The sequence below is a fragment of the Apteryx mantelli genome, chromosome 1 (assembly GCF_036417845.1).
Source record: "Apteryx mantelli isolate bAptMan1 chromosome 1, bAptMan1.hap1, whole genome shotgun sequence".
Taxonomy (NCBI): domain Eukaryota; kingdom Metazoa; phylum Chordata; class Aves; order Apterygiformes; family Apterygidae; genus Apteryx; species Apteryx mantelli.
The window spans coordinates 90,298,697-90,321,290 of record NC_089978.1 but is presented as its reverse complement, the minus strand read 5'-3'; the positions used below and the strand labels follow the sequence as shown (position 1 = coordinate 90,321,290).

The window sequence follows — 22,594 nt, the reverse complement described above, 5'->3', positions numbered from 1 at the left end:
CAGTTTCGTCACTCTGTCCTCACTTCACTGTGTAATGTGAGAGAATTAATAAAAAAAACCAAAGGAACCTTATGTAATTCTCACATGCCATGAGGAGACCACAACTATTCCAGTTACTCTAAGAGGAGTTAGGCTGAGTAGCTGCTAAATATTAAAGGCACCAATTAAAAGACTCTCTAAGAAAAAAAAAAGTTAAAAAAAAAAGTAGTACCTTTAAGGTGATGGGGTATTTCCTTACTAAAGGCATTGACAGACACTGGCAGGAAGGAGGGACTAGGACTGGGCAGTACTTATAATGACACAGCTGATCAGGAACCAGGACTAACCAGGACTAACTCCCGAACATTAGAAAACCTTCCTAAGAAATGCCTAAATGTCAAACAATTTACAGAGCACCTAGAGGCACATCTGTCTGTAAAGCCCTAGTACCTCTCTTTCAGAAGACCATGACACAGTCTAGGAGAAAACTCCTTTTCTGCAGCCAGTATCTTCTGTAATTTATAGAAAAAGATGTTATATGGTAAAAACTACAAAAATCCTATGGTTAAATGACCCCACCTCCATGATGGTTGAGTATTTTTGAGAATACAGAAAAAATGGGGGGGAGGGGGGGAGATGCAAAGGGAGTGGTATTTATATACCAACAAAAAAAACCTTACTTCAAAATATTAAGACAAGTGTTTTGCAAATACAGTTCTTTTTGTTTAAAAAAATACAGGTAGTTTCAGGATGAAGTAAGCAAGGCCTCCAAACATATAAGATGATAAGGTTTATTGACTGCACATCTTCATATCAGAAACCTTGACAAGCCTCATCTTGTCAATCCTTTTCTTCCCCCCTCAAGAACTTCAAGACAAAAGAGAATGAATGAAAAATTATGCCTGTGAGGTTCTCATTTTCAGGAACAATGAATTTTCAACTCTCAAAGGCCAGGCAGACTTCCTACAAAGTCCAAAGACAAAAGACAATTTTCAGCTTGATTCCGTGGTGAATAAATGTGATATTTAGAGTTCTCTGCAATTTTTAGGTGCAGTTATTTGCTTTTGTTCTTGAGTGTCTAAAATAGATTAGTTAAAATAATTTGCTTTGAGCATGGACAAGGAAAAAAAAAAAAACACTTTTGCTTATTTTAATATAAGCCAGGCTTTGCTAAGCAGAGCTCAATTTTATCTGCTTGGACTAGTGAGGTGACATGTTAATGAAACATTCACCTAATAAAGAGATTCTGTTAAATATGAAACTTATATGTTTCCTTCTACAACCATTCTCCCTATACAGACTTACACTCCACATAACAAAATAAATCTGATCAGACAGAAGAGGATGCTCTCAATGAGGAAGCAACCAAGCCTGATTCCATCAATACGATACTTCTGATATCCTTCAGAACAGAAGCTTTCTTCTTCAAAATGGAAGATGTCCTCTTTTTAAGAAGACAGGAAAAACAACACGGATTTGGCTGTGTTACATGATGAAAATACTAAACAAAAAAGTCGAACGTAACAACAGAGAATGGTTTTCCTGTTAGCTTGTTTTACAGCAATGAGCTCAGACATCTTGTATGCTGAAAGCTATTTCAATTCCTTTGAGAAAAACGTATTTGACTACCTCCCCAATATTGTTTAAAAAAAAAAAAGTTATAAAATAACTTAACTTGCAACAATTCATGTACAACTCTGATTAAATGTAGAAGAATAAAATTTTAAATATAACGGAAGTTTTGAAAAAGACCTGACTACTAGCAAACTTGATTTAAACATTCGCAAGAAAACAAAGGTGGAGAAGGAAGTAACATTTTCATAGCACGGCAAGGTCAAACTGAACGTACTTCAGATCTCAGACTGTAACAGATACATACAGGTTTTCAGACCAACAATTGTATACTAATAATAAACTCTCAGCTGCATAATGCTATTAGAGACCAAAAAGGAAATTTTCATCTTGAATGCACTACAGGGCAAAAAGCAGCACAGGCATTCACAAACAGTGAATGCTACCAAGCAGCATACAGCTCTTAAGATCCGGGCACTTAATTTAGATGCCTAAAGGGAGTTAGTCTTTTCTGAGAATCAGACCTGTTGTGAATGAGGAACAACTCTGGATTCTATAGCTGAACTCTACAAAACAAAATCTTTGCAAGAAATCAATTAGCTTCAGAAATCTTAAGTCTTTTACCTAAAGAAACTACAAGTTTACCTCTATTTTAAACTGCTTCCTCTAAACCAAGAGTACTTGACTTTTTTGGTTTGACAAGCCCCATAGTGCACTCTGGCATCAATGGAAGGCTGTACACTGAGGCCAGGCCACACAACCAGAATGACTAGCATGGTCAGCCTGCGTGTGCAAGAGGGCTGACACCTCCTCAAAGCACCTGGGTTCCTGGGCACACACTGCAACAACCAGTGCCTCCAAGAAATATTCTTGCAGTCACGCAAGCACGTCTGTGCTCACCCTCCCACAAAAACCAAAGCTCTCCCCCATTTATTTATTTTTACAGTCATCTTGTTATGGAGATGGCAGAAGCTGCACATTACACAAACTGTCTTGGGAGATAAGGATCTTTCATGGCAATCACCCTTCTTGAGGGGCAACAAGACCGGAACTTACACCTGCACACATTTTAAGTGCAAAATGTGAGCCCACCATGAGTCAAACCTTTGGCCCAGATGAACCATCCTGCCAGGTCACATACTGCCTGTTAGTTTTAAATGACCAATTCTTGGGTCTTGGCCAACACCTGCACACAAAACGCTATGGTCCAACTCCTCTTCCAAGCATTCCAGAGTTTCTGAACAAAAGCATTTCTGCAAGTCTGCACTCCGATGGACGTGCACATAGCATCAAAGCAGGAGATTACTAAACTGACACTATGCAACTCTAAATATATATTTTCTTGTGAGAGAAGACAGTCTTGTCAAGAACTCAGCAACCAGCAGGCTTAACAACATTTTCCATGTTCCTGGGTAACACAATTTTAAAAAGTAAGGCACTAGATTTGGGATACAAATCACAACATTTCTGTTCATCGAGAAGATTGTGTCTGTTGATGAATCATTTTCAGGGAAGAAACAATACTAAACCAAATTACAGACATGGCATGGTATTTTCAGAGAAAGAGCCTGACCCTGAACCATTTAAAATTTTTCAGCACCTATACTTCTTTTCTAAAAAGAAGCCTAAGGAATGGGGAAGACATGGAGGCACTAACAGTTGGGTAGAAAAATCTCCAATTCCTTAGGCATTCTCTTAAAAAGAAAAACAGCACTAAGAGCATTTCCATGCTGCTCATTTGAATAAATACCAGTTGAATAAAAACTGGTAATTCCGTGGCCACTAGCACTAGTTACTTTTTTATAACACTTCCTTTCTCCTCTCTCTCTCTTTTTTTGGGGGGGTGGGGTGGGGGGGGGCACTTGCCTATCCCATATGGAGAAAGGAAGACCCATTACTAAGGCTTTCATGTTTTTAATATATAGCAGGTCAATTCTAGAAATAAAAACTCTTCACTTACCTACTACTAAAAATCTGTACCCATTCATTGTAAGTATGACTGTTTTCTCGCTGGGAAGATGCTAGAGACTGCATACTCCAGGACTACACCTTCAGTAACTTAAGAAAATCTCAGATATGCAACAGTATTGTCATTTGTGAGCAGTAACTTTTTCAAACTCTGAAAAAGGTTTATAAGAGCACCTTAACGAGCACCTTCTGAAAAGTGTTATTTTGCTAAAGTCATATAAATAAATTTACAGTCCAAGCTGCTTTCTATAGACTGTGTAACACAAGTTATCCTTCATTCTAGGAGGATTGATTTTGGGAAACATTTTTGTTAAGAAACATGCATTAAAGCTTCTCACTTTGTCTCTTGGAACTCTTTAAATAAACTGAATTTAGAATACTTACCTAACCATGTTGCAATAAGAACAGAATCAATTCCCTCTATAGGCTCACATATTCTAGCAACTACTGGATGTATTTGCTGTGATAGATAGTATTGAGTATCAATAGTAAGATTGTCTTGTTTTTGCAACTGTTCTGGAGCATATGCTCGCTGGCTGGCACTCAGATTTGATCCATCCTAAGAAAGGAGACACGTACAAAACAAAGTGTGAAAAAAGTAAAATCTACGTTCAGTCTATACGAAGCTTAGGCTTCAAGTATCATGTATTATTTTAATGCAAAGTTGTTACACAATTGCTCTCTCTCGGTTGATTTATTATGCATCCAATACAAATCCAACAGTAGTAAAAAAATTGCATTGCTGTTGCTGGCATCAACTCGCAAGTTCAAGAATGTAAATCCAGCTTGTATTATTGCAGCCTACATGTGCAAATCAGTAAGAGTAGACAGAGTAAACAGTCCCATCTGTCAATTCTGAAATGCACAATGAAAACACATTATAACTATCAGCCCAGCTAAAAATATGCAGAAGGCAGGCATTTCAGATTCACTTTGTATTAAACTAACATTATCATTTTATACAACAAGCAAATTCCAAGTCCTGGATATCAAAACTGTTATCTGTTTTGCTAGGAAATTGATATGCTTAGATTCTATAAAGAAACAAATAAAATGAACAGTCAGAGTGAGAGGACTAGCAGTCATTGGCATGCAAATAAATGACAGAGACAATATTATCAATTTGAAAGAGTGAAAAATACTGAGACACTTGGTGACCTCATGAGGCAAAAGAGGAACACCACTCCAAGGCTCCGAGTGTACACCAAATTCTTCTCCAACAGAAAGAGGAAGATGAGGAGAAAATAATTCAATTTGGGAAGGTGATATTTAAAATGAAAATAGTGTTAATGAAGGAATTAAGTTTCAGCTCTAAGCAGATTGCATTCTTCTGGAAAACATAACTCACTAAATCTGTAGAGTATTATTCCCAGTCCACAACTACACTAGGAAATTTTATTTTCAATGTTTGTCAAAACTTAAAAGTAGTAGCTTAACAAGCATTCAGTGATAGAAGTAAACATTAACTGAGTGGTGGGGTGGGAGTGAGAAGTATCAAAAATCAATTTTTCCCTAAGTACAGTCTTTTTTTTTTTGCCTTTTTAAAAGCAAAATAAAACTCATATGCATTAGCATGTAACACCTTCATTTTTCAGTTAAGATAAGATACTGGCTTCAATAGGGTCAGCAACCATGGACTGAAAACCCATCACTAATAAAGACAGACTACACGCCATTGGTCCCTCCTACTCCTTTCATACAACTTAGTATTCAGAACAAAATTAATTTAGGACTATTCAGCTCAACCAGCTGCTTTGCAAAAATAATTGTAATGCAATTCCTTCAGCTTCCTTCTTTCAACAAGTACATTCTTCTCTGTATTGTGTTATTGCTCAGCCATACTCATTGCCCAGCTCTCGTAAGTCTTGGCTGTTTTTTCATGCCAAGCTAAGAACTCCAGATTAAATTAAAAAAAACAATACATTTCAGTTTTAAAGATGAAGGAGTTGAAAGAGTGGTGCACTGTAGATGTTACCAAGTCCATTAATTTGTCATAAGAGATCCCTTGGTCCATCTAATCCACCCTACACTTATCTTTTCTTATCAAATCCAAAATATAGTATATATATTTGAGATAACGATATATAAATTGCTCATGTCTGTACTTATTACTAAGTTGTGCATGTTTCAAAAAATGTTTAAAAATTTTAAAAGACACTAACATCAAACATCCAAAAATCAAGCAGCACAGTTTTTAGAATATCCATGACTTTATTCTTCTGAGCATCTCTGCTGCAAAACAGCAGATAATGTGGTTGCACACATTCCACATATGTCATCTGTGTTCTTTTCCATTCCTTTAATGCACACAATAGACAGTGCTGGCTGAGGAAGAATGCTAAATACTTCCCATCTTTATCAGCAGAACTTAGCCTGCCTCCCTTTAAACAGGCATGGAGGCAGCAAATTAGTTTCAGGCCATGTTTTTTTAGAACAAACTGCTAAATATTAAGCAGATGCTCAAACACATGGTATGACGACTCAGAACAGTGCACTGATATTGAATGAAACTAAAAGGCTTCTTGACTTTACCATAACAACTGTATTTTCCAGGACAAGCAAAGTTTACCAACAGGCAGAGAAGTTTGTAGGGGAAAAAGCTGGCTCACCAAAGCTCCATTTATTGGAAAGCAACGTCAGAATAATTCCACAACAGCTCCCCACAGAGCTTCATCAGGTGAACATACCAGCAGAAAAAAAGTAAGCCTGCTTGATGAAGGGAAAGCCACTGCTGACAAAAAGAACTTGCCATCAAAAAAGCAAACCCCAAACCTTTTCCAAGTAGTTCTACATAGTTCTGAATGAGCTTTCATCAACTGAACGGTAAAAACTTTCCTGAGGAATTTATACTCCTTGAATTTAAACTTTCCTTGAATTTATACTCAAGATCAGAGTAATGAAAACATTGTGGAGTAATGGCTGGAAAGAAACAGTCAACTCATCAATAATGAAAGGAGAATATGTTAAAGGATAGTAAGATATGCAACTTTGGGCTGTGAGCTATACTTCATGTAATAGATGGGTGCTGCAATCCCTTCCCACTTACATGTAGTGTGGCACATTCCTCCCTCTCAATCACACCTCCAAAACACATTCATACCATGTTCATAACTGCATTTTTTGAACACCTTCTAGCAGCTTAATTTCAGAGTGAAGCAATGAGACTAAATATCAGACTTAGACTCTTCTCCCAAGACTCGGAGTACGTGCGATGCAGTATTATATTTAAGGGGTTTCTTGTTGGGATTTTTTGGGGGAGGGAGAAGGAGCATCCAGGCAAGGGCCTAGAGATTTAATTCTATTCTGACCCAGTTTACATCTTTGGGGAAGAAAAACAAACAAAAAACCCCAAGGATATCATGTTGAATACTTACCAACAGAACATGAAGTAGTAATATGGGGTTGTAGCCAAAAACAGTTCTCAGATATACAAACAAGAAAGTTTCAGTAAAATTTGTAAAACTGTTGTAAATCCATATTTGACACTGACACAGTATCATATTTACAAAACGCATCCAATTTGTGTGCAAAGAAAGCACTCAAAAATTGGCAACAGTGCAAAAAAATGAAAAACATGTCTCAGTGCAGGAGGTACAAAGAAAAGCAACCACTTTGCTGTTCCAACTGTCACTAAGATGACATCATTTTACCCAAGTTTTAAAAGCATTTACAAGATAAACAAAAACCTGAAAACAGAAGGCTCCTCAAATTCTCCAGTCTAGCAGACAGAAGCACTGCCAGATCCAAAGACTAGGAATTGAAAATACACATGCTGAGACTGGAAATAACAATGACTCTATATAACCATGAAATAGCTTTCCAAGAATGACAGTTCCTTCACCACCAGAACTTTTTCTCCTTAAAAATTAAGATCAGATGTTTTCTTTAAAAATAACTTCCGGTTCCAAGAAATTAATTCAGGGAAATTTTATCAGCTACTGTATGGGAATGGTTAGATAAGCCAAGCTGATCACAACAATCCCTTCTGGCCCTGTAAAACTGTCATGAATTTAATACAGAAAGCTGACTATTTTAAAATACAGCATAATCTCACTGCAAAGAAATGTCAAAACATTTTTTTAAAGGAGTTGAGTTGCCTTTCTTTGCCATCTCTCAAAACAATACCTAGCATTTAGCTATAAATAAACACATTTTTACCTGACAAACGATATATGACACTGTATCTCCTGCCTTCACCTTTCGGCCTCCTTGAGAGTTTATCCACATGGCAACATGCACATGTGGCAAGCTTTTTTTATCAGGATAATCCTGTGGATCTTTTGTCAATGCCTAAGAGATCAAAGGAGAAAACAGAAAAATAACTTAGAGAAAAGTATTCTACCTAGGTGATGGACAACTTAGAACAGTAGAAGACAAGATTACATAGTAGCTGTCTTCATCCATCTACTATTCGCAAGTATATTTGCAATATGACAAAAATAAGATGCAGAAATTGTAATAAATGTATTTCCCAGACATTAAGTCCTAGGTACCAGTCCTTACTCTTTAAATATTATTTTTAATAAAATGAGAGGATGCTTTTCCAATTACTGCCTGAAAAATGTCACAATAAAACCACAGTAGGCTGTAACAAAAAACATGGTAGGTTGTAACAGTTACAGATACACTGTAATTGTTTTAAAATTAAAATAAACTGAAGCTGGAAATACTGTGCAAAATATAAATATATATCCAGAGATTACTCCCCTTATCCCTGCACAAGTTCAGGTCATAAAGTAAATCTGAATATCAAGTAGTTAAGTGTATTTAACAAGCTGTGTAGCAAGAGGATACATTTGGATTTAAATATTTCCTTACAGTCCATATACTGAGATTTCACACTAAATTCTTTCCATTTAAGAAAATGCTATTTTTTAAATATTTATCATCATTCCAATTCTTAAAAACAACTTACATATTTAATAGTGAAATACATAATTTTAGTATTTCCGAAGGAGTAAAACACAGGAATATTCAGCATTTAAAATGAAAACTATTCCATATGTATGTTTTACTGAGATACTAAGTACTGTTAGAGTATTTACACTCAGAACAGTCTTTAAGAAATGGATGACAAAATTTTTAAATAGTGATTTTTGTGGCTTAATTACTCTAACATTGATAATGACAACCTGAAGATATTTCTTAACTGATTCATCAACACAGTCTTAAAGAACAGACAGAAGGCTGGCCCACAAGAGAACGAGACTTTGGATGGGAAAAAATTATGAAAGTCTCTTCCATTAGAAGAGTGAGAGGGTCGTATAGTATACACTTTAATGATGAAACACTCCGAGCTGGCTGGGGGGCAGAACTGAAGACCAAAATATAGGTTTCATTGAGGATTCATTAAAAATTAACTACAAATGGAACCCTGTTTCCTAAAGCTCCTGTAGATGAAGCAGAATATTTTACTTTTTACTGTAGGAAAATCTTGAAAAAATAAACAAAATAACAAGCTTTTGTATGGTTTTCTAAAAACAAAAAACAAACAAACAAAAAAATCACACAACCCACACATTTGACTCTTCTCCATTCTACTCTTTAGTTTAAGTGTTCAAAACCAAGAATATAAAATAAAGATTTGGTAGAAAACTCTTCCTGAAGAAGAAAATGTGAGCTATCAGGTAATTATTAAAGTACAAAATCAATGAGGAAGACAGCAGGACGGGATGAGACACAAAATCAGTACTCTGAGAAAGCAAGACTGGCCTCCAATCCCACAAGGTATCTTTATTTTTACTGTAAGATCCTTGCAGTATGTTCCATGCTATTCAGTGTCAAATAAACTAAAATGCTGGACTGGATGGTTTTAGGCACTGTCAGAACAGAAAGGATTAATCTTCTTTTCACAAGGATTACATAAAGCCAAGCCAATGCATAAACCAATACTGAACTGGCACCCAGGAGTAAATATCTGCAAAAAAGGAAAATAGTATAAATGTAATAAAAGTATTGCTTAAAATAGGGGGAAAGGAGAGGATTTTTTTTTTAAAAAAATGCTTTTATCAAACAAGAAATAAACCTCCTTCAAAAGGAACAATAAACACACAGAAAAATCAGATTGAGGTAATTCTATGAAGAGCTTAAGATTGCTAAAGAAGACCTTCCAGATGGGAACATAACAATTAATACATATGCAAATTATGGGTTTTTTTTTTTTTTGAAAGAGAGATTCATTTATTATCTCAGATGTAATCAACCAGTTAGTTCCAACAGAACAGTCTCCACACTTTGCCCAGCTACCACCTAAATGCATCCTATTGGGATTCTTGGTAATGTTTTCAAACTTCTTTCAATTTCCAGAGCTCAAATGGTTGCACCTGAATAGATCCACATCAGAATTATTTGCCAATTATCCACTCCTGATATTTCATGTTTAAAAAGATTTGAGCAGCAGTCAAAATATTTAGGAACAGTACAGCTTTTCCAGGGCTGTTCCTAAATCACTGATAATAAAAATACAAGAAAAAGTCCTAGGAATATCTTCAAACATTCAAGGAAATTGTAGGTGATTAATTATCTTTTGCCTGAATTCAGTGCAAGAATAAACAAACAAAATACCAGGCAACACTTTTAATACAGTACATTTGGCAAATAGCAAGACTGGGAGAAAGGAATAAGCCATTTACCTTGTTTATTTCAAACTGATTTATTGGGATCTGGCCATTGATGACATTTTCTCCAATTTCTATTAGCCGCCTTTGAATATTTTCCACAATTATGTCTCGGGGCTGATCAGAAAGAATCTGACCAATGACATAGCTGTAAAAAGAGTTTAGAAATACAAAAAGCTTAAGATATGTAAAACAAAACCATTACGGTAAACACATTCGTGTCTTCTCCTGCATAATCTCTAGAAATTAAAGAAAGAATCTGAGGATGAAATCTAATCCAAAAGTTATAAAAATTTGCCAGGATATTCCATGTTGTGTTTTATTTTTTTTTAACTGAAAATAAATGACTACAAGTAGTTCTAACACTAAACAATAACTTGGAATTGATTAATCCAACTGATTTCTAATTTTTGCTCCCATGTTACTTTGCCATTTCTTATTCCACAGCAGGTATCTAAGATTTACGGGGGAAGGGGGGAGGAGGAAGATATAAAGTTAAAGTAAGCAAAGTCTTGCCTATTTCTGTAAAATGTGGTTGGAAGGTCTGCCAGCTGCAGAAGAGTTAGTCACTAAAGAACACTCTCAAACATTTGTATAGCTTTAATTACTAATACATTCCTAACTTGGAAAAATTTGCTTCTATTATGATGCATCTTTTCTTAGAAAATGCAAATCTTTTAAGAACAGTAAGCAAGTGCGTGGTGTATTATTGCAAATGTAAAGAAGTATCCATTTTCGGATACATTTGGACCACAATTCATTTAAGTTAAATTTTAAAGAGGCTGCATGTAATACAAATTTAGTCAGCTTCCAGATGACCACCTCTCCACCCACTCCAGTTTTCTTTCACTGGTGCATTATCTCTATTGAAGCTAAGCATGAAAATGCTCTGTGCAATGATAATTAATCAAATGATCATCAATCCAGTATACTATCATGATAATGAAATATCAGAAGGGTCTCATTTGAAAAACAGAAGAGAAAAGGTCTTTGGGGAAGGGATCTTTTTCTCTTAGTCTTCAGGATGCACCCAGCATGCTGTCCGCTTTACTAGAGGATGCTCAGAGCTGACCACTAGCTTCTTCACTCTCTCTGAAAAACCTGAACCTATGACACCATGCACTGATAGAACCTATCAATCTCACAAGACTTCAGCTCTGCTCTATTAAACCGTATACACAAAATTGCTAAAACACAAATACAAAGCTTACAAGGAAGATACAAAAACAGATAGTGAAATTAGAAGCGTTTGGACTTCCACAAGTATAATTTGTTACCAATGTCAAAATTTAATGTTTAACACCTTCAAAAATCAGTTAAGATACCCTAAAACTGATGTTAGCAACCAACCTGTACCATTCATGTAACAGCCACATGATATCCAATGTTTATGAAGAGCATACTGTTTAAAACAGAGACTGTGAGCAAAAAGGACACCACCACAAAGAAACTCACTTTCCAGTTTCTTTTGCAAGATCACACCAGTCTCTTCGGACTATGTCCAATCCTTTCAATTCTTGTTTAGTTACGTATTTCCCATCTCCTGTTGGTTCCACTGTCAGAGCAGCGTATTTCTTCTTCTTTAACAGTAGTAAGGACTTAAAGACTCCATCAATATCAATCTCCAACAATTTATAGAGCTTGTTCACTTCACTTTTGATCTGTGAATGCACGAGCAATACCTTAATAATTATGGACACATTTAATTTTCATCGAGAAGGTTATCCTTTTGAAGTTTAAAACAAGTAACAATATCCACTGTGTGTTTGCATATGTATTTTAAAGATTCAGCAGATGTCATTAACAGTGAAATCAAGTACACAGTAGTAAGTATGAGCTACTTCTAAAGTTAAGGTTCTCCCATTGGCTTCTTAAGGATTTACAGTATGGTGTATATATATCCAATTCCCTAACGAAGTCAAGCATAGAAGACAAACATGAGACTGAATAGGACCTTGCAGATCACTGACTCCAGCCCTTTTTACCAGGGCAGCTACTTCATCTAGCCTCTTACACAAATCAAGCAAATGAGGGATTTCAGAGTAAGGATCCACTGAGCAGGAAGAGATAAAAGATAGTAATGACCAAAAGGGGCACAGATATAAATATCTGGGGGAAAAAAAAACAAATAGAAATCTATGAGACCAGACATTAATAGATGGGAAAATTCAGGCAGAAGATAACTTCCTCATCAACAGATACAATTCTTTCTCCTGAAAATTGTTTTATGATTGATGCAAAATGTTGAAACCTAAACGAAAGAAACGTTTGCTGAAAAGTCACTTGTTACTTTTTAAAGAACAAACAAATGAGAAATACAAGAAGTACTTCTTATGCCAAAGAAATAAAGAATATTGAGATCTACACCTTTCACAGTTGCAATACTAGGTTTGAGTGTGTGCTTATTTAGACCTAAGAAGTTTATTCACTTCTAAAAACCAATGAGAACACAATATTAAAACACATTAATCAAATTGGTCATACCCTTTTAAAAGACGCAATGTGGGATAAAGAAGTATATGGGATAAAAAAAGCTCAATATTTGACTCTTAGAAGAGCCACTATCCAGGTGACAAACTAAAAAACCTACCTATTCTCTCAGTAAACTTCAAGCAAAGTCAGAAGTATTTAACCTATACCTTAAAATTGCATGTCTTTTGTATAATATTCTACTGAAAAAAAGCTTTTAACATCTTTTTCTGCTTCCCATAGCTCTCATTTTTATCAGATTTCTTCTACCTTTCAAAAAATAACTTTCTTCACATCCTTTCTTTAAAATATACTTAAACACTTTTCACTTTTCTTCCACAACATACGATAGCCACAAACTTCCCCATACTCAGCTGCCATTTGTTGATCAACAGACCTCATCCGTTTTTGGTAATTTATGGAAATTAACATTTGAATTTACCATTGAAAATTTGATGGCACCTACAGTGTAATGTATACTACATAACCAAACAGAACTAAACTGACAGACATCTAAAATGTTAAAACAAAAATAATTAACATCCCAACTGTATGCGCATTGTAATTGTAAGGCACAATTCCTCCATGTTAGTTTTACTTCGGCTTACCAAGTATTCAGATAATATTCTCCTGATAATTTAGGAATGGCAAAGTTACTCATTATACAATGAAGTTTTTTATTTCAGTTAAATCATTAAAAAAATATGTTCAGAGTAGCTATATCTGAAGATACGTCACTCCGAGCTTTTACTACTACATACTTCCATGCACGCTCATGCTCTTCTCCCTCCTGTCCTATTCTCTGCTTTTCCCACAGAGCTCTCTTTTAATATCTTCTGCTCCATTTCTCCCCTTCCACACAGCATTACAACACAGACCTGTAGGAAAGTTTTAGAAAAAAAATAATCCTTACCTTGTTCCCCAACTTGAAGACCTCATCCAAATTGGTGCTATTTGTATTTATCATAATGGAATCTGTGTCTCCATAAATCACTTCAAGGTTCATCTAAATGAAACAAACTGCTTTGAAAAACAAAACCAAAAACCCTCCATCTTTTTAAAGTTCCATCTCATTTTCAAAATTCAGTCTAGAAGTTCAGTATCCCTTAAATACTAAAAATTGGAAAAAAATGTGAAGTAGCTTTTTACTGAAAAGTCTGTATATTTCACTGAGACATATATTTGAGTTCAAAGAGAATAATGAAATGTAAAACATCAATACATTAAAAAAACACTCTTGCATACATATAACAGTAGTTAAAATGTATACTAAATGAACGCTAGAAAAATAAGTCTGTGGACAGTTCTAGTCTTCAAAAACAATGAGACTCAAGAAGACTGCTAGACATATTCAGACTATTCATAGAAGACATTTGGCCAACATGCTTGAAAGATAATGCTACAGTCAGCTATCCCATTTGCAGCCATCATATGATGCTATTGCAAAAAAAATCAGTTTGGATTAAAAAACAAAAAAACCCTATAATGCTTAGCTATGCTATTTCAAACAGACCTACTGGAACCATTGACTAGTGAATACAGTAACTGAGAATTCCACAGTAGTGTCCAGATTAAACTATGCTCTTCAGTCACATTTTTTCCATATTTTGCATGCGGCTTAATATTTCCATCTTCCCACTCCCATTCTTTTACTTCTGCTTTAATCCATTTTTCTGCATTAGTCCTCTCCTGGCCAGCAGACCTTGCAGGGAGTAAGCTTTTTCTTTTCCAGAAGAATCCATCTACTATGACCCACAAGTTTTGTATCTCCAGACTGAACTACGAACAATTACATCTAAAGATGAACAAAAACACCTCCTTGGTTCCTTCTTCCTGACTGGCACTCTGCTCCTTCATATCAGCTCTCACTCTGATTCCAGTAACAATTCAAATGTCCGCCTTAAAAAAGATTGTCTGCAAACACTAACATGACTTTCTATTCATAGCCAAGAGTGACTGCCATAATACTATGGGATAACACAGCAAACTCCAGACAAAGTGAATCACATAAAAGCTTGAGATGAGTATGAAAGGCATAGCAAGGAGAAAGGTGAAAATAGAAATGTCTCCAAAGTATCGGCAGATGCATCCTATGACATCATATTAACTTGAAAAATGAAAACCGGATGTCTTCAGTGGTGGAGAATCAACACAGCTGTAAAAATTGCATGGCTATGTCCAAGTTAAACTCCATATAGTCAAAAAACTGTCATGTGACAGAGTTTAAAGGATGCCAGAAAAAATAAACCATAATAAAACACTAGAACACATAGTGTAACAGGCCTATGAGTAAACTCTAATTAGCACTGTTGCTAATTTGCTTGCAACAGTTGCACATAGACTTCAAGCAGGGGCTAGATCGTATCTGTGCTAGGGAAAGAAAAAGCTGTAATCCATTAGGAAGGATTACATTTGTAAACCGGGCATCCCAAGAAGTGATTTCAGGTCTGTTTGGGTTACAATTCTCCCAGAATAAAAAACAATTCACCAGGTGTGCTCTTTAAGGGTCATTGTGTAATAAAAATGCTCAGCATTACCTTTTGCACCATCTCCTTGGTATGCATCAAAATCTGAAATGGAAGAAAAAAAACAAAACAAAGATTAGTGTATGATATAATTACAATCTAACACATGCAAACATATCCATTAGGTTGCTAACTCCAAATGCTCTCACCTTTCAAAACAAAGCAAGCCACCTCTCTCCTGGCAGCACACAGTCACCTCGATACTCCTATTACATGAGTAAATTCTCACCTGACCTTGTATTAATGCTGTTATTAACTCCCCTAAAATAAGATTAAGACAAATCTCAAAATTGCATATGCACACACATCTTCTACATTAGGAAAAAAAACAACATTGAATCAAACACTCAAATAAAATCTAATTAGGAAGTACCAAAATTAAGACACTCTCACTAATTTAGGTCAGCCTCCTTCTCCATATGCACTGCCTTTATATGATTGTCTTGATATCTCTTGGTATCATGGAGCTTTTCCTCCCCAAAGTCCTGTCTCATTCAGTACAGCCAGGATAGTGTTCACTTAACAAGAACCTACTCAAAAGTTTTATTATCCTTCCAATGGCCTCAAAATGGGGAATCAAAAAAAGGAAAGCAGTGACCCTTACCCCCCTCTCAAAAGTTTTTGTAGGTGTCCCAGCTAGTATTACATTCATTCTGGAACACAGTAAAGGATATATAACAGAATTTCCAAGGCTAAACATCTGCTAGAGTTATTTCTCTCTCTCTGCAATCCTTTTTCTTCTCTAGGCATGTCCTCCAATTTCTGCAATACAAGACGGGTTTGTAATACACTGTCTCCAGGACCCTGTGGATCTACCAGAAGAAGAAGAAGAAAAAAAAATGCTATAGAAGGTCCTATACTAAGACTATACATAGAAATGTTTAAGTGACCTTAATGCTGACGCTTTCTAGTTTTAGAATGTTTGACTCAATCTTCCCTTAACAGGACTCTGAATAAAAAGCAAACTAAATCCTCTTTGCACACAGAGAGCACATTGGATTGACAACACTGCTAATATTATCAGAGTTCAACTTCACATCCACTTCACAAACTGCATTTGCTGTTACTGGTTAACCAAGAGGGTTTGACTACATTATTGTGACTACACTACAGACTAAGCAAACCTGGATCACATTTAAACCAGCTCACCTGGATACCATAAAAGCTCACCTGCAGCAGAATGGAGCACAGAACAGACCAGCCACTTAAATACTCATCGAGCTGCCTAAGCAGCTGTACAAACTTCACCAAGTCCTTGCTGCTGCAGCTACACATTTCTCTTAATCAAGCTAGTTCCACTTTGTCTGCGCTACAGCCCTATCCATGACTTCAGATGATACATTTTTCCTCCCCTTTCTGCTACACTGACCAGCATTAGAGCAGCAGCCTACTCACATGAAGTCTCCATAGCTATCTATAAAATCCAGAGAATTTCTATTCAGAGAACTCAGGGAACTTGGGATGCACTCTTGGTTGGGGAACAAGCCTTGTCATACAGAGATTTCTCTTCCCACTTTGACAGAATATCTGCCTCCAAACTCTATCCTCCACCAGTTCCTTGTCCCAGTTCTGGTGTCCCCAATGAACCAATCTCCAGCTACTAGTTTCCACTCCCAGTCCTCACCCCCTTGCCTAGTAAACTCTAGACTCACCATCCCTGCCCCTCATTTTCCTGATCTCACACTTCCCTTCTTCCTCTTCAAAACCTTCCCAGTTTCCAGTACTTATTCTCAGTTCCTCCATTCCACCCTTGCTCTGTTCCCATCCTCCCCTTCCACGAGCTCTCTCTCTGCCAACAATCACTCACCCCGCCACGTTTGCACTGCGTTCCTGTTTCCTTTCTCCTAAGTGCCCCAGCGGTTTGGCACACAGCTCCAGACTCCACCTAGTCCCAGTTCCCTGTTTTCAGTCCTGATCCAACCCCCCTCAGGATAAATCTTGTTTTCTCCTCAGACGGTCATGCTACTTGTATACCTTCTGGCTTTTATTTTTCTTAAAGAGATCTATCACAACAGTGATAGATCACAGTCTTTTTTAAAGTGAAATTGGCCAATTTGGTACTCTAGTTTTACAAATAGTCAGGAAATACTCTACTTTAAGAAATTATATTTTATTTAGTAACCTAGTCTAAGTGTTTGTGTTTTTCCATATATTAAATTAATTTGCAGTGCTCCTTGGCCATATTTGTCAAAAAGACAAAACTACCACTTGTAGTCAAGAAGTTTGTATCACGAGCTAAGCAGTAGAAATTAGCAGGGATGAGAAAGAAAAAGGACATACAGGGAAGAACCAGCCATGTTTAGCAGGAATAAGACTACCTTCAGGAAAATCCTGTGAGTCCAGGGAGCCTAAAATGAATCCAAGATTCTTGACTATCACTATTACTCTGCTGCTAGAAAACTGAAACAAAGTGTCCACTTCTACTTAGCAGGACACAAACAGGATGACAACACTGTCATTCCCTCAAAATTAATGGCAAGTATCTTTAATATCTCTGAACCTTTGGATAAGCCCAACGATACATACTAGAGATAGTATGAGTACTATGCACCAGAATGCTTATTCAGTTTGTTTTAAATTATGTGCCACGGAATTATGCGCCACAAGCTATATTGATTTTGGAACCCTTAATTTTGCAATGCTTGGCTTTGCAAACTTAATATTCTCTTTCAATATAGTGTGTGTTTATACATGTTAATTTATTAATAACAAATATTAATAGCATGTATGTATAAAGCTTTTCTTTTGGGATGAGTACCTTTTGGTCTCATATTGTAAATCCTATACTAAATATTCCCACCCCTGTACTCTCCTTCTATCTTTTCAAAGTGCATGAGTACATTAAATCAAATTCAAATTCAGGCCTAACCAACAATAAACCAGAATATGTTTTTCACCATTTCATATGTAATACCACTAATCAAGAAAGTTGAGCATAAAACAATTAGTGAAAAGGATAGCTCTTCCAGCCGCTGTAGAGCTAAGCATAAGAAAAAATTCATCTAGTACAGCTAGAAGTCTGAAATCTGAAGGACAGCAGTCTGGACAAGGGCACTTTTCACATCATTCCTACATAAGCTACTTTCTAAATCCATGCATGGTTTTTCTTGATCATTGGCAGAGCTGGTTACTGCACTCTCCAGTCTATTTTTCAACTAAAGAAAAAATTGCAATAGAAAAAAATTCCATTACTTTAACCATTTACTCTGCATTAATTTCATATGCAATTGTAAAAAGATTCTAAAGAAAGCCATACTATCTTTGCCTGAAGTGACTTGCTCAAAGTAGGTTAACAAATAGAGAATAGTTTCACAAGAAGTCTTTTTAAGTAAATTTATTTTTTTTCTCTATCGACTCTCTCTTTAAATCTTTTGAGAAATAGTAGAATTTCAAGGTTAAGAAAAATAATTGAAAAGAGTGAAAATCTGAAAATTGTCAGAAAAAATCTGACAAGAATTTCTAAAGCACAGTTAAGTGGATAAACATTATATCATTTGCAAATTTTAAAGTTTTGTTGAGGTCCTACAAGCAGACTTCAACTAGTCAGGAATTATTTAACAGCCAACTATAATACTGGTCCAATACACAGCAGTTCTAGACTTCTGATGGGATCAGAAAACTTTCTGAATAAGACCGTGCCATTCCCCAGGTAATGTCCTTGGCTAACCAACTAAAACAGGAGCCAGCAATCATTGCCACTTTCATGCCAGAACGCAGCCAGTGGTGACGATGATGGCACCATCCTCTAGCATAACATCCACCTGTTCATGGTTCAACTTTATAGCTGTGAATTCATCTAAGTTGATCTTTTTCCTTATGGCAATTTTCTTCATTGAAATAGGAACCACAATGTCCACTGCAACACTTCCATTCATTTCTACTGCCAAGTATTTGAGAAGTCCTGTAATCTAAAACAGCTTTTAAAAAGCTTAGTTAAGAAATACCGCACAGAGGCAGTGGCTGTGTGCACTGTGCACTGCAGCTCTTGAACAACCAGATGAGCTCCAACTTCAGAGAGATCAGTCCCCTACGGCTATCAAGAGTCTCCAAACTGCCACAAGCTTTAGGCATGTCTTCAAGGCACCTTTCTGCTTACAGCACCCTGTGGGTATAAGCACTGTTTTCTAAAGGGAGAAACAGGTTCCCTTGCTCCCAACTGCTCCTTCCAATCAGCTCCAAGGCTCTTGGGGCTCCATGGCACCACCTTTAAAAGTAAAGGATTAAGTACAATAACGCAGATCATATGCACAGAGGTAAAAATGCTAATAGGGATGTGCTATGCTATTAGCCTTCCAAAATTGTGGTAAAGAGGCGATTATTATGTCATTTGAGAAGGATTTAGGAATAGTGAAAATTGAAGTTGTATCATTTTAGTTCTGTGCCTCTCATACATATGCATTGTAATACACACTTCACATTATCACATACTACTTTTTCCTCCCGTAAGGCAACACCACCACACCTGTGTATAGTTGAAATTATATTTGTCTTTTTAATTTGTTAAAGGCATTTTAAGTACGCTAGGAACAAAAGGAAGCCTAATATTCCTTTCTTCTTCAGAATATATTATTATCAATAAAGATGCATAAAGACAGAAGTGTTCAATAAACATTGCTTTTCTCTACTTGAGACAAAGCCAGATAATGGAAGATCTCCAAAGGATTGTGGCAGTATTAAAATACTTCATTTTTAAAAATGATTCGGGATATTACACCTAGCTAATAAAAGTTAGACATTATTTAAGTGTGTGGCTTTGTATAATATCCAGGTATCCTGGAAGAGCTCAACTGCACAAGCATATTATTACCCCTGCCTTCCATCATCCCAGCGCATCACACAGCTCAAAAGGCCAGGTTTTGGCAAGTCCTTCCTTAATGGGCTCCCTAGGAGGCAGTGAATGCTGGGTCCTTGCCTCTGCTCCCTGTGCTGCTTACGAGGCACTGCTCATGCCTCATTAATGCAAAATTCACAAACATTCCCTGCAGCAAGGCAAAAACCCCCAGGACTCTTTTCAGGGTGAGGGTTAAGCTACATCAGCCTTCCTCCTCTTCCAGGTCCCATCAGTCATACCTTCCTTTCTGTACAGGAGCCTGAGGCTAAGGACATTCTCCGAGAGAGAGAGAGGAGGGAACTTAAGTAGATCCTGATCCCTTCACAGTTTAGGTGTCCCAGAATTCAGTTCCCCCACCTCCTAGCAAGTTGAGTTTTCCGGCCACTTTCTTCAAAGAAGAAACTGCTGAACCTAAAGATGGACTCTCTCTCCCAAAATACAAAGGCATGCTCTAAGCAAACCAAATATATCATAGCCTTCAGGGCACTTAAGCAGGGCTTAGGGTCTGAACCACAATATAGCTTCAACATAGCTGACTCACAGCAAATGCCCTTATCAGGGTATTCTCCAAGCACATATAGACACCTACAGATATATACCTTCTGGGTAAAGTTCAAAACATCCAGTTGGTTTGAAGTGCATCCACTGTGATCCCTGATGTGATGCCTGAACTCCACTGAAGTTCCCAATTGCAAAAGAAAAACAGCTGGCCTCAATCTTCCTCCACAGAGACAAAGAGCAGAGAACAGAAGAACAGGAAGATGGTGAGTCTTAAGAGCAGACTCACTCTACTCTGTATGTGCTCAGAAGCACATGCTTCCATTTTAATAAGAAGCATTTTAACAAGAAGAAAGGTATTTCATTCTTATTCCTTTCCTAGTGATTCAGATGGCACTGCCCCACCACCTTCCCATTAAGTTTTAAAATTATTCTGAAGACATATATCACTTATACATGACATCGACTATCATAGACAGTCATCAGAATGCTAGCTTACTTCACCCCTCTTTTCTCACAAAAAAAAAGCTAATTCCTACAGCGAAAGGTTACCCTTCGTGTTCTAAAAAGCAAACAGGAGTCCTGAAACAAAACTGAATAATTAGACAGAAAGAAAAGAAAGCCTAGCATTTTTTTCCTTGATGGTTTCTGGCATTTTCTACTTCATTCTCTGAAATAACATAATCTATATATAGTTGGAAAGATAACATTTTTTCTAATGGGATTATCCTCCACTAAAAAAATGCTTGGCCATGCAAAGAACATTTCTCAATTGTTCCTGAAGACAGTAGTGGATGTAGGTAATTACAAGAGGGTCACAGACAAGTTAGCTTCATCAAGTGACTGGCATATGTTAGTGCTACCCATTCTGACAGAAGATCAGTTATAAGTGCCAACAGCTACAAAACAGAAGGTTATAAAGACTTGCTAAATTCATTAATAAGGCAGTTGGTAGTTATCTGATTTCACAGCAACACCTGCATATTTATCTTCTCATTACCAATTGGATGAGGGAATTTTTTTCAAGCACATTTCAAAAATCTGCCAACTTCAAGTGTAAAAAAAAAAATACAAACTTTGCGGTTAATTTTTCCCTTAACAAAGTACAGCTGTTGAGAATAATTGTTCAAGATCTTACCCTGTAATGTCAACTGCAGCAGAACAAAGAGTATTTAATTAGCAAATCTATCCAGTAATTCAACACCTATTATATAAAATGCCTTCGTGATTTTATTCAGGATAATTTGCTAAGAGGGTTATTACTGACATTCAGATGAAATTTAAAATTCCTACGCAAGTCGAGTCATAATAGCAGTAATGATCCCCCCAATCAGGAGATACTGTGTCACACAAGGTTCTTTTGCAATGCAGCAGCCGATTTCCTGACTTCTTAATTCCTGGGCTCAGCTCAGTGAGAGCCCTTCATGCCAATATTTCAGTCAGCAATACATCCTTAATGGGACTCTATTAAAATACCTAGAATAAAAAATGACTTTTTTTTCTTGTTAAGAAGAATGACAGCACTGCTATCATATCAATCATTAGCAGTTTCTCAGAAATGCGCAGCAAAGGAAGGGAGGTTTATAGTGAGACTGGGAAGACGAAGAAAGAAGGAAGAGAATAGGAAAATTGTTACTCATTGGTTTCCTTTCGCAAATAATACTGCACTGCTCCTGAGAGCTGGATTGTCTCCTATTGCAGGGAATCCAAGCAGGAAGAATTAATTGCCTGGCAACCCATCTGAACAGCCATGCCCTCCCCCAAACATCTACTTCTAAAACCCTGTGAACTTCTCAGCATAGTGAACATCTATGAAATTCTATTTTAACTTCTTATGTGTAAAAGCAAAACTAGCAACATATACTTTTGCTTGCCCATGAAATGTGAGTCAATATAAACTGAAAGATTTTAATTGAAGACAGGGAATCAAACTGCAAAATTCTCTGTCCCGATTCTACTCCAACTCACAAATTAAACAAATAAAAATGTGATTTAAGAAAGGGAATGATTAAAGAAAAGCAGTTTTACCATTACATCTAGCATTCTGAATCATACCTTATTTAAAAACCACTACAACAGTCTCTTCCTGCCAAAGACATTTATGTGAAAACAAGCTAAGACATCCAAGTTAAACC

At 36.6% G+C, this 22,594-nt stretch overlaps 1 protein-coding gene across 3 annotated transcripts in view; it reads right to left on the bottom strand.

The window, feature by feature from the left end:
- The window catches only part of POLA1 (DNA polymerase alpha 1, catalytic subunit), a 216,034-nt gene that overhangs the window by 120,789 nt on the left and 72,651 nt on the right, over positions 1 to 22,594 (bottom strand). For all 3 annotated transcript variants that reach the window (XM_067297476.1, XM_067297486.1, XM_067297496.1), the window contains exons 27-32: positions 15,143 to 15,175; positions 13,519 to 13,611; positions 11,592 to 11,797; positions 10,152 to 10,284; positions 7,678 to 7,809; positions 3,904 to 4,078 (exon numbers count right to left, since the gene is read on the bottom strand). In XM_067297476.1, the coding sequence (XP_067153577.1) occupies positions 3,904 to 4,078; positions 7,678 to 7,809; positions 10,152 to 10,284; positions 11,592 to 11,797; positions 13,519 to 13,611; positions 15,143 to 15,175 (772 nt within the window). The remainder of the gene's footprint in view (positions 1 to 3,903; positions 4,079 to 7,677; positions 7,810 to 10,151; positions 10,285 to 11,591; positions 11,798 to 13,518; positions 13,612 to 15,142; positions 15,176 to 22,594) is intronic.